This window comes from Hyperoodon ampullatus (genome assembly GCF_949752795.1).
Source record: "Hyperoodon ampullatus genome assembly, chromosome: 1".
In the NCBI taxonomy this organism is placed as follows: Eukaryota; Metazoa; Chordata; class Mammalia; order Artiodactyla; family Ziphiidae; genus Hyperoodon; species Hyperoodon ampullatus.
In genome coordinates this window covers 175,700,676-175,715,934 of record NC_136914.1, presented here as the reverse complement: position 1 = coordinate 175,715,934, position 15,259 = coordinate 175,700,676, and the positions used below count along the sequence as shown (strand labels likewise).

Here is a 15,259-nt window from a genome sequence, read left to right as displayed (position 1 = left end):
AGACCATGAACAATGGTCATTAAAATATATACTGAGTTAAGTTTCAGTTAAGTAGTAAGTTTCAAAGGGAAAAATAAACCAGGAAGGTGGATAGACTGTGTTTGGAGTAGTTAGGAGGGTCTCACTGAGAAGGTAACATCTGAGTAAATAAGGGGATAAAGGGGGCAAGCCATGTGGCCTTCTGGCAGAAGCGCCTTCTAGAAAGGGGAAACGGCAGGTGCAGAGCCTTGGGGCAGAGGAATGCCTGGCATTTTTGTGATCTAGTAAGGAGCTCAGAGTGTTTGGAAAGGATTCAGCCTGATAAATGGGGGTGTTGAGAGCATCAGAGGATATAGGTCTAATATAAGGCAACCAACAATGCATCTCAGTTAGCCTGTAGTAGTCTGGGTTAAGCCCCCAGTGGTTGATTGTTGATTATTCCCAGTCACTCTCAAAAGTGTTCTGGCTTGGATGATAAATTATATGGCGATCCTAGGCTAGTAGGTCACTCTTAGGACTTTGATTCTTACTCTTAGAGACATGGGAAGCCATGGAAGGCGTGGTCAAAATTGAGGCAAGATAAGACTCAAGTTTTATCAGGATCACTGTCTTCTGGGTTGAGAATGGACTATTGGGATGGGGTGGCAAGTGGCAAGGGTGAAAACAGGAAGCCAGTTGGGAGCCTATAGAATGATCATTCTAGCATGTGCAGGGCAGCCGGAATTGAGTTGTTTAACTTAAGCCATACAGATAGCTCGTGGTCCAAATGGGACTAGGATCCATTCTCTTGACTTCCAGTCTGGTGTTCTTATAACCTCCCCAGTTTCTCTCTTGGTTTAAACTTGAGGACAAATGGAGTGCCTTACTGGCTCTTTTCAGGTCTATTAAGCCTCCTGTTTGATGGCACAACCCAGTTGCTTCCTCTATACAGTGTGAGGAGTAGACATGAAACATCTCCCCCACCCACCCCTAAACTAGCTCATTTTGAGGGCATCAACCAGGATTTTCTTAGGCCTTTCTCTTGAACTTCTGTATTTACACTTTTGGCTCATGTGACCTCTTCAGAATAATGAACTCCATACGTTCAGGACATGCTTATTAACTCATGAGGGTGTGATATAAGCTAACAAGTTAGTATAGAACCTAAGTACAGATGTGAACCTAAATTTTATGCCTGCTTAAATAGGAGCGTTAAGTATTAACAGGAAGTAAATGGACTCCCACAGGTAAATATATCTATGGAAGGACTCCTTCAGTTTTGCTTGTATTTATTTCCGCTTGATCCTTATTTTAAGTTTGCAGGAGTTTATCTTCAGTTTTTGTTCATTGCTTTCTTCAGTTAGAGTGGGTAACTGGGAGGAAAAATGCATGCACTGATTATACACTTACACAGTCAATGACAATTGAATTTTTAGAATTCACTCAAGAGATTGAGATGCACGTATACGTAGATTCTGTTTTAAATAATGCCTTGAAATGCAGACTTATATGTGTTGAGGGGTGTGATGTGTGTAGACACATTTACGTACATGATATTTTAAGTAGCCTGTAGTTTCATAGGGAGTTGCCTAGACAGTGAAATTTAAATTTGTGTTCTTTCTGTTAGCCACTATATCGTACAACCAGCAACTCTGGTATCTGACAGGGCAAATACAGTGGCGCCTAATGTACTCATTGTATCTCTCCTGGGAATAAAATAGAGGGATAAGCTAACTTTTGGGGTATTTGTAAGAAATGAATAGATGAAAAAGTATTTTTTATAAGAAATGTGTGATATGATGTAAGGTGGTCTTTATTGTCTTGATTATTTTTCTGCTGGACATATATGCTTGAGATTTCTTAAGTTGTTTTTTTTTCTGCCTTCAAGTGACCATCCCATTTTCAAAGCCCTTTATTTCATATGCTAAGCAAAAAGTTAGTGGAGTGTTTTAGAGACTCTTCCTATGGAATGGGGTAGGAGTTAGCAACCTATAAGAAGTGCCATGTAGGGATTCTGCCCGATTTGGAGTGTGAGAAGGTGGACAGACATGCTGTTGTTACCCATGCCTGGGTGGAAGCAAAACAAGAAAAACCACAGTGGATTGTAGAGCATTCAAGGAGAGAAAGAGAAGAAAGAAGGAAAAAGAATTGTTTGAAAATAGTATTCAAAATATTTAATAACCTCTTCAGCAAAGACTCAGACTACTCAGAGCAGACATGTGCAAGAAACAATTAGTGAAGTGTTATCTGTCCTCATTAAAATGGTTTTTACAAAAACTAAAAACCTCAAATTCTACTTCAGGGGTTTAATCTGAATTGTTATTTTTTATTTCATTTCCGAAGAAAAATTTTTTCTTTATTTTGAATTCAGCTTCTTGCAAATCTTTTTTTTTTTTTTTTTTTTTTTTTTTTTTTTGTGGTACGCGGGCCTCTCACTGTTGTGGCCTCTCCCGTTGTGGAGCACAGGCTCCGGACGCACAGGCCCAGCGGCCATGGTTCACGGGCCCAGCCACTCCGCGGCATGCGGGATCTTCCCGGACTGGGGAACGAACCCGCGTCCTCTGCATCGGCAGGCGGACTCTCAACCACTGCGCCACAAGGGAAGCCCTTCTTGCAAATCTTGAATCAAACTTTATACATCAAAACCAACCTTGATACATGCAAACATTTTTTGCCTTTTCGTGCATGAAACAGTGGTACAGCACTTTATATATGGTGATTCAGGAAAGGGACACCTATGATCAATTGTATTCCTTATTTGAGCCCCTGAATCTATCATAAAATTCACTTTCTTATTTATTTATTTCAACTCCTGGTGGGGTCTCTTGGAACAAATAATCCAATATAGTGGATAATCCAAAAATGTCATTTATATTTGGCTTCAGAATACATTACCAGATGTTACTCTAGCAGAATTCCCTTCTTAATTAGGCCTCACTTAAAGTAGGAGTTAATTTTGTCTTCATTAGCTGCTTCCAAATCAGCAGGATGGGGCAAGAAGGAAGCCCAAGGCATGCTGGGAATTTGGGAGGAAGCTGGCCCAGTGCTAAGAGCTGGGGGTAGAATGTGCTCAAAGAATGAAGTTCAAATACAGGTAATCAAGATGATGGGCATATACAGGAGATGTTTATTGAGCACCTTCTTTAAGAATTCTCGGGCTTTTATCAACTCTTTTTTTTCCTCCTTATTACTCATGAGGGCAGAAAAATTCTGTAATAGGAATTCGGGAGATAACAAGTCAAAATTTTACAAAGTAAAAAAGTAGAGGCTCAGAGAGGTTAAGTGACCTCTCACACAGATTGATTTCGGAGTAAACAGCCCCTAAGGTATTGAAACTGATTAATGAATGATAAGAAGACCCCACTGTTTCCTCCTTATTGATGATTTGACTAATGAGGAAGCACGAATTCTCCTGGCCTAATTCGCATTAAGAGAGCTAAGATAATGAAGCTGTGATTAAATGGCTATTAAACTATTTTTATCAAACAGAGATCAAGTGAGTGTAAGAATCTGGGGATGCAGAGTATAATTGCAATTCTACAAGATGTGGAAAAAATTACTATCATAAGCAGGGCATGGACCTTCCAGAATAGTCTGCATTAAAAATCTTTGGGATACCTCATGCAGTTTTGCACTCTGTGTTTCTCCCTTCAGGCGTCAGCATCTCAGAGTCCCTCACCTCCTCCTTAATTTAGTGGATTTATTCACTCTGTGTGCATTTGGGTGAGTTGAATGCATTGTCTACCCCACCATGTGTAACTGGTTGGAAGATCCTTTTGCCAACTGCTCACAAAGGAACAAGGCCCAGATATGATACACTGGATCCCAAATTTCAATCTTGAGGTGACTTGGGGTGTGTGAAGGGGCAGAATCTACCTTCCTTCAACTGTACCTTTTGAATTATATCACACTTAGTGCAATTCATATAGGGACCCGACAGTTCCAAAGAGAGGGAATGAATCTTCTGGTTTTATTGACTGTTCTGAACTATCGTTTATTAAGGACACGATATGGCGTCTGATTTGTTGCACATTCTAAATTGTGGTTTGTTAGTATACATGTTATGTGTATGTGTATCTATCACTGGAAATTCTTTACACCTTGAGTGAGTTTTTGTTGCTATGCCTTCTTTATTCCTGGAGAGCCCTTAGAGATGTAAGTGTTACCGTCACAAGGACCTTTATTTAGGTCAGAAGAATAGCAGCGGACTTCCTTTATGTAAGGAGAGGCCAAAGTTGAAACCCATCGTGGGAAATGTGGCTCGATAGCCACAGAGCTCCACATGGAAATGTTCCTTGTCTGCTTCCGAACCTTACTTCTGCCTCTCTGCCCCCAGAGGAGACTGAGCTGTTTGTGTAGCTGTAGATCACCACCCAGTTGGTGATCTGCTCTCTCTTTTTCACTGCTCTGCTTTTCTTTTCCTAACTTACATGGAGCTAATTAGTATATTTTTATAAAAACAGTAATTTTGAACAATTAGAAAGCAGTATCAGAGGCGAGTCTTGGAAAGGTTATCTTGCAATGGCATTTTTCCTGACTCATGTATTTCCATGCCCTGTGAACAGACACGTGTTAGTAGGCCAGTGGGCTTTGTCTGCAGCGACTTTCATTTATTTGCTCTGTAAATTGGGACCGAAGCAATAATGGAAAGTGACATTAATTGTTTGAGTTCTTTTGGTCACATGTGTTGCCTTCTCTGGGGTGTTCGATTGTTGAAACTCATGCCAAATTAATTGAAATTGTCAGAATGAGGGACAGTGTGCACTCAACTTTACATGTACGAATATCTGTTGAGCTTCAACACAGAAGTGTCATCAAACTTTCTTCCCAGTATGCTATGACAAAGGAAAACAGAGATTTTGAAATCATAGCATTCGTTTCTACCTTAATTCAAGAGCAACTTTATTAAAACAAATAGTCTTAGAGCACCTCTCTGAGTCACACATATACAAGGATGATAATAAAAAGGTTTAATAATTATTTCTAATGGACACTGCCTGTAAATAATTATTACAGTCCCACTGTTCCATACTGATTTAAGACCAGCCTGCCCCTCCCCTCCCCTCCCCCTCCCCTCCCCTCCCCCTCCCCTCCCCCTCCCCTCCCCCTCCCCTCCCCCTCCCCTCCCCTCCCCCTCCCCTCCCCCTCCCCTCCCCCTCCCCTCCCCCTCCCCTCCCCCTTCCCCTCCCCTCCCCCCTCCCCTCTCCCCTCCCCTCCCCTCCCCCTCCCCTCCCCTCCCCCCTCCCTCTCCCCTCCCCTCCCCCTCCCCTCCCCCTCCCCCTCCCGTCCCCCCCCCCACACACAATGCCAGTCTTCCATTCCACAAACCCTCCCCTCCCATGGTGGTTTCAGGAGAGAGGAGACTTTAAATAGTTGGTGGTTTAATCAGGTCTTGTAAATTAATTATGACATTATCAAGCTCCAGTATTTCTGCCATTGTATTTGGTGTACACTCACCCAGGCTTACTAAAGGAACTGAAGAAAACTAGTTAATTTAAGTGTTCTTTGTCATTTTGACTTGATTGGAATTATCATCATTTGTTTACATTAGGGATAGAACTAAGACACTATTGTATTATGTGATTGAAAGCAAATAGGGGCTTGTAGTATTGCTGGGAAGCCAAACGCAAAATTTAAATCGGAGTAAACAAAATTACTCATTTACTGGTAAACATGCTTAACTATTTTTCCTGAGCTCTTTTTGAACTTCAGTGAAGTAAGCCTTTCTGAAAACTGGGATACCTGGAAAAAATGTCCAGCTTATTGAAAGTGCTTGTGCGTGTGCTTCTGTGTGTGTGTGTGTGTGTGTGCATGTGTGTGTGTAAGCATGCATGTGTGTGCTTGAGACATTTTCAAAGATTATATTTATTAGAGAATATGGGGATACTTATATTAGTGTGAATCTGATTTTGAGATGATTTTGAAATGATTTAAAATAATATATATTTCATTTAAATATAACTTTTATTCAGAATACTTTAATAACCTGAATTTGGTTTTTGGTATGTGGGAGAATCGAAATCAAAATTAAAAGGGAGAGATTGGCATCTTTGGATACCAGATTATGATCCTCTGCAGAAAATAGGAGCAAATTATTTCAGTATCTTTATTATTAAGGTTACATGGATAGAGTCCAGAAGAGTTGAGGGTGAGGGGGATGCTTAATAAAGTCTTCTTATTGAATTGAGCAATTTGGATTTTTAAAGGATTGACCAATTTATGGAAAGAAGTGGTGCAATGTTGAAGTTAACATTTCGCCCCTTCTCATTAGGGTTTACCGCCTGCACTAGAGTCTAAAAACTCCTAGAATTTTTACTCCACACTGTGTTCCCCAAACCGTTTGACTCACAAGGTCAAGTACAGGGCCATTAGGGAGATGGAAACAAATGTTAAAAGTGCCTAATAAAGTATACCATGAGTATCTATGGCTTTTCTTGCCTTCTTGAGTCCAAAACAGAAAGACGTTCATAGTTTTACTCCTGGATGGAGAATCATCAGTAAGGAGGGAAAGCAATATTTATGTGAAAATAGAATGTATACATGATAAACGCCTGCCTAATTTCTCTAGTAATACAATTTGATTTTCTGATTAGCTGTCTTATTCTGTGATTCTTGTAATTTTGTCAGGTCAATTAACTGGAGTTCAGTGCTAGAGAGAAAGGAAGTGTGGCACTGCTGACTTTGTTAGATGTCAGCAGCTTAAGTGTATTTTGTAATAGAATCTGCGTGGGATAATTTAGCTGATATTGTTAATGTCATAGCGTACAGAACTTAAAAAATGACTTATGAAACAGGTCAGATTGGACAATGTGAAGTGCTAAAAGAAAGAAAAGAAAGTGATCTACACAACATATATTTTAGGTAAAAAAATGCAGATCAATGAATTATTGAGCAAGTAATCAATGGCTGTCTACTGTATGCCCAGCATTGGCATTGGTTGCCCAGGTACATAAGAATATAGCACATTGACCTATAGACAAGGGGTATAAGCTCCAGTTTGGAAGATCTTGAGTTTTTTTTACAGAGTGCTGAAATAAATTAATATTCTCTTTTCTAATAAATTGTTTACAGATTCTTTCCTTCCCCTGGTGGGTTCTCAGAGGGGCAGAGTTTTGTCTTGTTTCTCCTTTTGTCTCCAACATTTAGCATGGCCCTGACATACAGTAGGTGTTCAAAAATATTTGTGCAGTGAATAACTGAAGATGAGCTTTCCAAGGATGTGTTGGTGGAAATGAGTGTGGCAGGTAGGAAAATGAGTTAAACCATGTTTGCAAGAGCCCCCGTTAGAGGCGTCGTTGTCCTAGAGAGTACCCCTGGTCACAAGAAATGAATGCATTCAAGAGATGTTACAAAGTAAGGCTCTACTTAGTGACTGGCCAGGTACAGAGGACTCAAGGTGGTTCCAGAGTTTAGGGTCTGAAGAATTGTTATCTAAACCCAGAAAGTCAAGAGAAACAGCAAGTTTTTTGGTTTTGTTTTTGTTTTTTTTTCCACGAAAGGTCCTAAGTTTGGATTTTGAGATGAGGGAGCTCTTATCAGGTAGAAATGTCCAGTAGGCAGTTATAGATTTATGACTAAAGTTGGGAGAGATGTCAGGGAGAGAAATAAATGGCTGTGGAGTGTTCAGTGATGAGACTATAATTGAAACCATGGAAGTGTATAGTTTTTCTTGGTATAGTTTCAGTTTGTGGTGGTGTTCAAACAGAGGGTTATCTAAACATTTTGGTGGGTATGCTGTACAGGAGATTGAAACACTATATCTGAAGATGCAATAGATGATAATTAAAATGTTCTCAAGCCCTGAGATTCTCTAAATCTTCTCTTTTAGTTAAGGAAACAAGACAGAAATATACGGAAAATGACTGTGACTAAGACAGAATCGTATTTAGCAGTGTTAACACCGACACAATAAATAGCTAAATTGGACAGCTCAACAAGCAGAGATTGGTACACTAAAGGTATTAATTGATTGCGTGATTCAGACCAAAGGGGATTTGGAATTTAAGGAAGACGTGATCTTGTGTTCTGACACGGATGTTCCAAATTGAATGTATCACGTACTCATTTGGGTAAATATATTCAGTCTATGCTGATTAATAGATGACTCATCTCCCAATGTGAACTAACTCATGACTTCTTATGTTTTACTGTTTTTTGCAGAAGATAGATGAAGAGAATGAGGCAAACTTGCTAGCAGTCCTCACAGAGACACTGGACAGTCTCCCTGTCGATGAAGACGGATTGCCCTCATTTGATGCACTGACAGATGGAGATGTGACCACCGAGAATGAGGCTAGTCCTTCCTCCATGCCTGATGGCACCCCTCCGCCTCAGGAGACAGAAGAGCCATCTCTGGTAAGAACCCGTCCTACTGTTTAACAGGAATTGGAGTTGCCTCTGGCTACCCGCTGCGTGGGTATGATGTAGTAACAATAAGGTTTGGATTTTTCATTTAGACTGATGCCAAAATAATCCCCCAGCACACTCAGAGTTGCAAATTCTGTGATTCTGTGTTGAAAAATGTTGATAATACAGGCTTCATGTGGTCTCACTGCAGTTTTTTAAAACTACCTTTTGTAGGTTTTTATATCTTAGTATTATTGATGTTTATGGTTAGAAACTTAGAAAATGTAGACAACTAAAGAGAATAGACAAAAACTTCACCTGTAATTTCAAATAATCTCTAGTATCAAAAATTATTGAAATCTCTTGTTTTAAGATATATCATGAATATGATCGTGAATTTTAAATAGATGCATAATTTTGAACGGTTGCATAGTATTTTATTGTTTGGAGATGAACTAATTTATTAAGCAATCCCTTATGGTGGGGATATTTAGTCTTTTTCGTATTTTTTTTCACCATCATAAATTGTATGATAATTGACGTATTTGTAGTTTTATTCTCATGCATACTATTTTAGAAATAGAAGGTAGATCAAAGAGTATGCAGTATTTCAAGGCTTTGGATCCATAATTCTTAGGAAGACTGGAAAATAATAGCACATTTGCCACCTAAGTTACCTAAATTTATGGTAGGCAATGAAGAGTAGATTTATTGGCAATGAAGAGTGAATTTTCTTTTCAGTGCAGTACTCGACCAGGATTTTATTAGTTCTAAGACACAGTTTACCTTCTCAGCTATGGTAGCCATTTGTCATTTGCCATAAATCTGATGTAAAAGCACGCAATGTAAATTATGGAATGCCATCCTGCAAACTTTAATAGTGTGCTTTGGCCTGCCGTTTAGGTGTTGTTTCTCTCCCGTCTCTAAGTTTCTATATGTTAAAAGCATTCCATGTAAACCTATGGAGACCCTACTTATATGCCTTTGCAGTTTGAGATTTCTGGTTTAGAGGAGAATATCTCATAAGCAGTGGTGACATATGTATTCCCCAATTTTTCCATGTGCCAGTGTCATTGGCTTTGCTGCCTAAGACTCTGATTTCTTTACATGGATACCCAATGATTTTCATCCACACAGTGGTTTCAGTTGGGAGGGGCTGTTGACTCAGAGTCATAATACATATCCCATCAGGGAGTTCCTGGAAGGCCAGCAAGTCAAATGAAGAGAAAGAGATCAAAAGAGAGGAAATGCTTTGCCTAAACCAGAACCCAGATCTCTTGATCTACAGGCCAGGACTCTACCTACTTAAAAATTCTTTTTAGTGAAAGCCACTCTTTTACCTGAAATATTATTTGAATCAGTAGTGTTTTACACTTGATTGTGAAACATGATTCAAAACATCACAGAATATTTTCTTTATTGCCCCTTGATTCATTTGGGTTATTGAGGGGGAAATGTATACCCCCCCAACCCCCCCACCCCCAAATCCCCTAGTCTTCATTTAGTAAAGCAGCTTTTCTCACCTCATAGGTATTTGGAAATCCTTTTAGGAAGATTCTTCTGGCTTACTTTATCTAAAAGAAAAATTAAGGTAGATACTACTAAGTCTCAAATGTAGGAGAAGGTAACACTTTCACAGTTTGTAGTGTAATGCCAAACTTTTTCTTACTTTTTAAAAATGTTTCCTTAGTGCTATTGTGCTAAGGTGTGCTATGATTAGAGTGAATTCATTTTTGTAATTAAAATTAATTAATTTAAAGTTTAAAATTTCAACAGCTTATTCTAATGCTGAAAAGATGCCTAACGTTTCTTGCTTTCTCTCTTCCTTGATATGTTTCCAGCTTAAGAAGCTCTTACTGGCACCAGCCAACACTCAGCTAAGTTATAATGAATGCAGTGGCCTCAGTACCCACAACCATGCAAACCATAATCACAGGATCAGAACAAACCCTGCAGTTGTTAAGGTACAAATGTAAAGTTTTTTTTTAATACAGGAGGGGAAGTCACAAGGGACTTTGGCTTAAAGCTATAAAATAAACAATAGGTTTCTATGTGTTAATTCAGCTGGAATCCTTCAGCGGCTTCCTAATGGTGAAACAGATTACGAAATGGGTTTCCAAAAGCAATACTCTAGCTATTTTAAACTAGGAAGATTTCATCAACGCTTTGTCTTTGGACGATTGAAATGAAAGTTCTACTGTCTGTTACTTCTTGCCTACTTTATTAATACACGCAGCAGCGTGGGCTACAATAAAATTTGCTGAGAGTCCGGTATCATCTATGAGTGACTTTAAGATGTTGGATTGCCATTTTGCCAGCTGTCTAACCTGAGAAAGATTGCTCTGGAATTACCACAAAAGATCTATCTCTGCCATTAATTGCATGGAATGCTGGCAATGACATAATTCGGTTAGCAGGCTGTATTAAACAATGTTTGTCTTGCCATTCACTGTGAGTGAAAACGGAGCGTTAAGGGGTACTTAAGAGAATTGTGAGTACTGGGCTCCGGCAATCAGTGGCAAATTAAGGTTTAAACCAGCGTTTTTTTTTTTTTTTTTTTTTTTGTTTTTTACTCACAGTAGAGGCTCTGTAGGGTCTTGTTAGTTACATGTTGCTGAGTAGGAACATTGAAATGTAGGAGAAATGAAATAAAAAGCTGCATAAATGTCATTTAGGAATTTGAAATGTAATTTTCTTTCCTTGTTCTGCAAACAATTATTCACAGCTCATAGATCTAGTACACTTAGACTGAACACTTCATTGAAAATCTCATCTCTTCAGAAAACCTATATCCATTCTGATAAGGTTCAGTTCACCAATTTTAGCTTTCTTTATGCCTTGCTTTTAAGACCGAGAATTCATGGAGCAATAAAGCGAAGAGCATTTGTCAACAGCAAAAGCCACAAAGACGTCCCTGCTCGGAGCTTCTCAAGTATCTGACCACAAATGATGACCCTCCTCACACCAAACCCACAGAGAACCGGAACAGCAGCAGAGACAAATGCACCTCCAAAAAGAAGGTCCACACACAATCTCAGTCACAACATTTACAAGGTAGGCTGTGGACCCAAACACAAGCTGCGGGTGAGGGTGCGGAGGGCAGGGCAAGCCTGCACTGGGCTGAGGATACCCAAACTTCGGGCTTCTGTTCCATCGGTGTCTCTCTTGAAAGAGAACTCAGCACTTTATGATAACTGGGGGAAAAAATCCTTCCTTGGACACAGGTTGAACATACCCTATTTAGCTGAGGTGCAGCCTAATTCACAATCACCAGAAGGCACCTGAAATGTTAGCCGGGTGGGGAGCCAGGGGTGGTGTAGAGGGAATTGCAACAACAGATGAGGTTTGTAGGAATCTCTGAATTGCTGAGATAACTGAAGTTCTGAGCAAGCTGGGCTAGCCAATTCATGAAAGAGCTCTTATTTTTTCCCTTCCGATAATGGAAAAAAAAATATGAGGCACTGTTGATTTGCTTGCTGTCTATCCCTTATGAAATAGTAACTAGTATTTATGCAGTCTCTCATTTATGATGTGCATTCTTCTTGTTTTAGACTACATGGTATACTCACAAATTTTATTTTGTAAATAAGGATTTGGAAATTCCTGGATATTTTAAAAATTTGCTTTCTATTTAAAAAATATAAGCTTATATTACACTAAACATCTAGGGTGATTTTTATTGTCCCCATACATTACTAGAAGGCTGATACTTCTGAGGCAGATCAGGGTGATTTGGGGAAAGTCTCTCTTAGCAAAGATAAATTTTCTTTCTTTCTTTCTTTCTTTCTTTCTTTCTTTCTTTCTTTCTTTCTCTTTCTTTCTTCCTTCCTTCCTTCCTTCCTTCCTTCCTTCCTTCCTTCCTTTCTTTGTCTTCCTTCAAAATATTCTAATTGTAGAGGCCCAACGAGAGCCCATAGAAAGTTGCCGTTGCTTTAAAATATTTAACTTCCACATTATCTGTACCTCTGACTTTGTAGTGGAAGTAGACACATTCTAAAATAGCAGTTATAAACATCCACCTCTTTTTTTTTTCCCTTTTGTTTCCCCAATTCCCCTTCCAGCTGCAGAGTGGTAGCCCCTGATCCCTGTTTTGAACCATGATTATTTCATACAGGTATGCTGTTGCTGCTGCTTTTAATACATCTTTTCTTTTCCAGTGTTTTGAATTTCCCTCTCTCATCCCTACCTCACCATAAACCCGGGATTTTCATATTCCTTTAATATTTTTAATTGGCTCTCAATTAGATTTTCCCTGGTGGATATCTCAAAGTCACTGTCCATCCCTTTCTGTCAGTTCAAGGAAATATATTTATCAAAATGGGCCACAGTCTCTCAGTTTGCTGCACCCTGATTGGCCTCTCACGTGCATGCACTGGAACAGTTTTCTCAGTGAAGAACCAGACATGCTGTGGGATTCTAGTGGGTGACCTTAAATGAAGAATTCACTGGGCTACTCCCCACATGGTTCTGGTCATATGTTCATTTTCTGGAGCTGAATTTGAAGCCCCAAACTTGCTGGAACCCTGTAGTCAGTAAACCTAGTCCAGCAGCACATGTTTTAAAGTGGGGTTTTTTTTGTCTCTTTTTTTTTTTTTTTAATTTTACTTGGTCCTTTTGGATTTTGAGGGTTTATTAATTTTGTCAATCCATGTACCACTAAATATTATTGTAATCTGTTACAAACCATGGCAGTGAAGAACTAAATTGGCCTATGAAGGACATACACTTTAGATAAAACCTTCTGTATGTAGGGTTTTTTTTTTTTAAGTTATATATCTGTGGTGAGGCATCAAAAGTATATCCCAGAATAGAACAAAGCTTGTTAAACAACAACAACAACCAAAAAAAAAAAAAATTCCTGTAGTTACTAGAGGTCTAAAAGAAAATAAACATGCAAACATGGCTGGCTGTTAATAACTAACAGGAAATAAATGCTGCGTTTTAGGGATTATTTAAATTATTATTCAAAATTTTAATGTAGAAAATATATGAACAATTAGCGACAATAACTAAGAGGATTTTTTGAGGTTACCTTATTGAACATATTGTCATTTTTTTGCATGGAGCTTCACGTGTGCTCTCTGTACCATTGTAGGGTCCAGTTCTTTTCACTTCCCTAGGATAATGGTCTGGACTTTGGCGATTGTATGGTCCCATTAATTCATTTATTGATTCATTTACTAATGCAGTCATTCATCAAAGATATCATGATCTTCATGAAAAAGATTCATTCCTGTCCTCAAGGATCTTAGGGCCTCTGGTCTACCAGTCATTGGAACAGTGTGGATTAAACTTCCAGTAAACCAGATCAAAGCTCCTCTAGTGGTAGTTTTTGTGAATGTGGGCTTATTTTGGGATTAGATTCTGGATGCGCTTTGAAGCTGTACCCTTCCTGTGACCCTCATTTCCTGTTTGCATTTTGTCCCGTGAAATATGACCACTGTCTGTTCCTTTCCTTCCATTACCATAGGCCTTACTTTTACCCAACGATCAGAATTTGGGGGATCTTCCTTTGAGCATTCCAGATAGGCTATCCTACACCTTGAAAACTGGAATTTCAGTGACTGATTTTCATTGTACATTATTGTGTGACATAGCACATATTCATACCTGGTGATATTTTGTATAGAACCTGTATGTGTTATCTTAATTATTAGTTGAGCACCATAGAAGTTGGTAAAGTTCCTTCATAAGTGTGTTCTTTTTGAAAGGCTCATTGTGTCAGACATATTAAAAAGTTAATGTCAAATCAGTTCATTTCTTGGTATATCTGAAAAAGCCAATCAATCAATGTACCTAATTTGCACAAGACAGCATGAGCTTCATATTTCTAGATGCACATTGGATAGATGATAAACCATTCAACTGTTTAAAAATGAAATCTAAATCTACAAATTGAATACTATGTAAATACTACTTGTATATGTAAATACTATTTGTCCAAGTAAAGTACCTAATTTCAACCTAATTTGGACATAAATAGTATTTTCACATTTCAAAGGGCCTTAATTAATGGTGTTGATTAATTTCCTTTAATATCTATTGAACGCAATTCCTTTCGGTAATAGGGGAAAGAAAACATATTCAGGGCCCGACTCTGCCAGTAACTAGTTTTATGGCCCTGGAAATATCATGCAGAATCTTAGGTCTCAGGTTTTTCATCCATAAAATAAGAAAGTTTATTCTAAAGACCTTTTTGGTTTCAAGTCCATGATTTTCATTACATAAATGACTACCTCTTGACCTTTTGAAAGTAGTTATTTTAATGAGAAAAAATTGACAAAATCTACATACATATAAAAATATCTTTATAGATAAGCATATATATACATAATATGTGGACGTATATCCCAAGTACGTTTCTCATCATGTTTTCCACTTCTTCTGTTCAAAAGACAAGACTGCCAAGGAGAAGCAATTGAAATTTTGGAGTGAGAAGAAGATTCTTACTCCACCCTTCATAACTGGGAAATGCCTCCTGTAGGAGGGTAAGATTTAGGAAGCAGAAAAAGAAGTAGATGAGCTCTCTTTGCAAGTCTATAGGTCTCTCAACTGATAAACAGTAGTTTTCCTTTAGTTGTCTATCAGATTTGGGGATCTGAAGGCCTTTTAAACTATCTGGGTCAGTGTCCACAATTTGCCATAATCTCTCACTTAATTTTCAATGAATAGAATAGTTCTTGAGTGAGCTTTGGCCTCATGGAAATAACCTATTCTCAGGGCTAGATATAAAATTATACATTTTAGGAGAAAAACTGAATATTCATAACGTTCTGTCGTCTTGTAGTTACTCTGCTGTTTTCTTGCCTAAACAAACCGTGTACTATATTCCAAATTAAAATAGAAAACATTATTTCTCTCTGATGGTCTGATGCAAATTTTGTATCCTTAACAGGGATGCTACATTTTGGGGAAAATTCTGTTTTCGTATGTGTTTTCAAATGATAGTTTACTG

The 15,259-nt window shown here is 38.6% G+C and overlaps 1 protein-coding gene across 6 annotated transcripts in view; it reads left to right on the top strand.

The window, feature by feature from the left end:
- PPARGC1A (PPARG coactivator 1 alpha) overlaps window positions 1–15,259 on the top strand; it is a gene marked incomplete at both ends in the record, with an annotated part of 680,253 nt that overhangs the window by 634,837 nt on the left and 30,157 nt on the right. For all 6 annotated transcript variants that reach the window (XM_079700904.1, XM_079700905.1, XM_079700907.1 and 3 more), the window contains 3 exons: window positions 8,119–8,313; window positions 10,146–10,268; window positions 11,154–11,358. In XM_079700904.1, coding sequence (XP_079557030.1) covers window positions 8,119–8,313; window positions 10,146–10,268; window positions 11,154–11,358 — 523 coding nt within the window. The remainder of the gene's footprint in view (window positions 1–8,118; window positions 8,314–10,145; window positions 10,269–11,153; window positions 11,359–15,259) is intronic.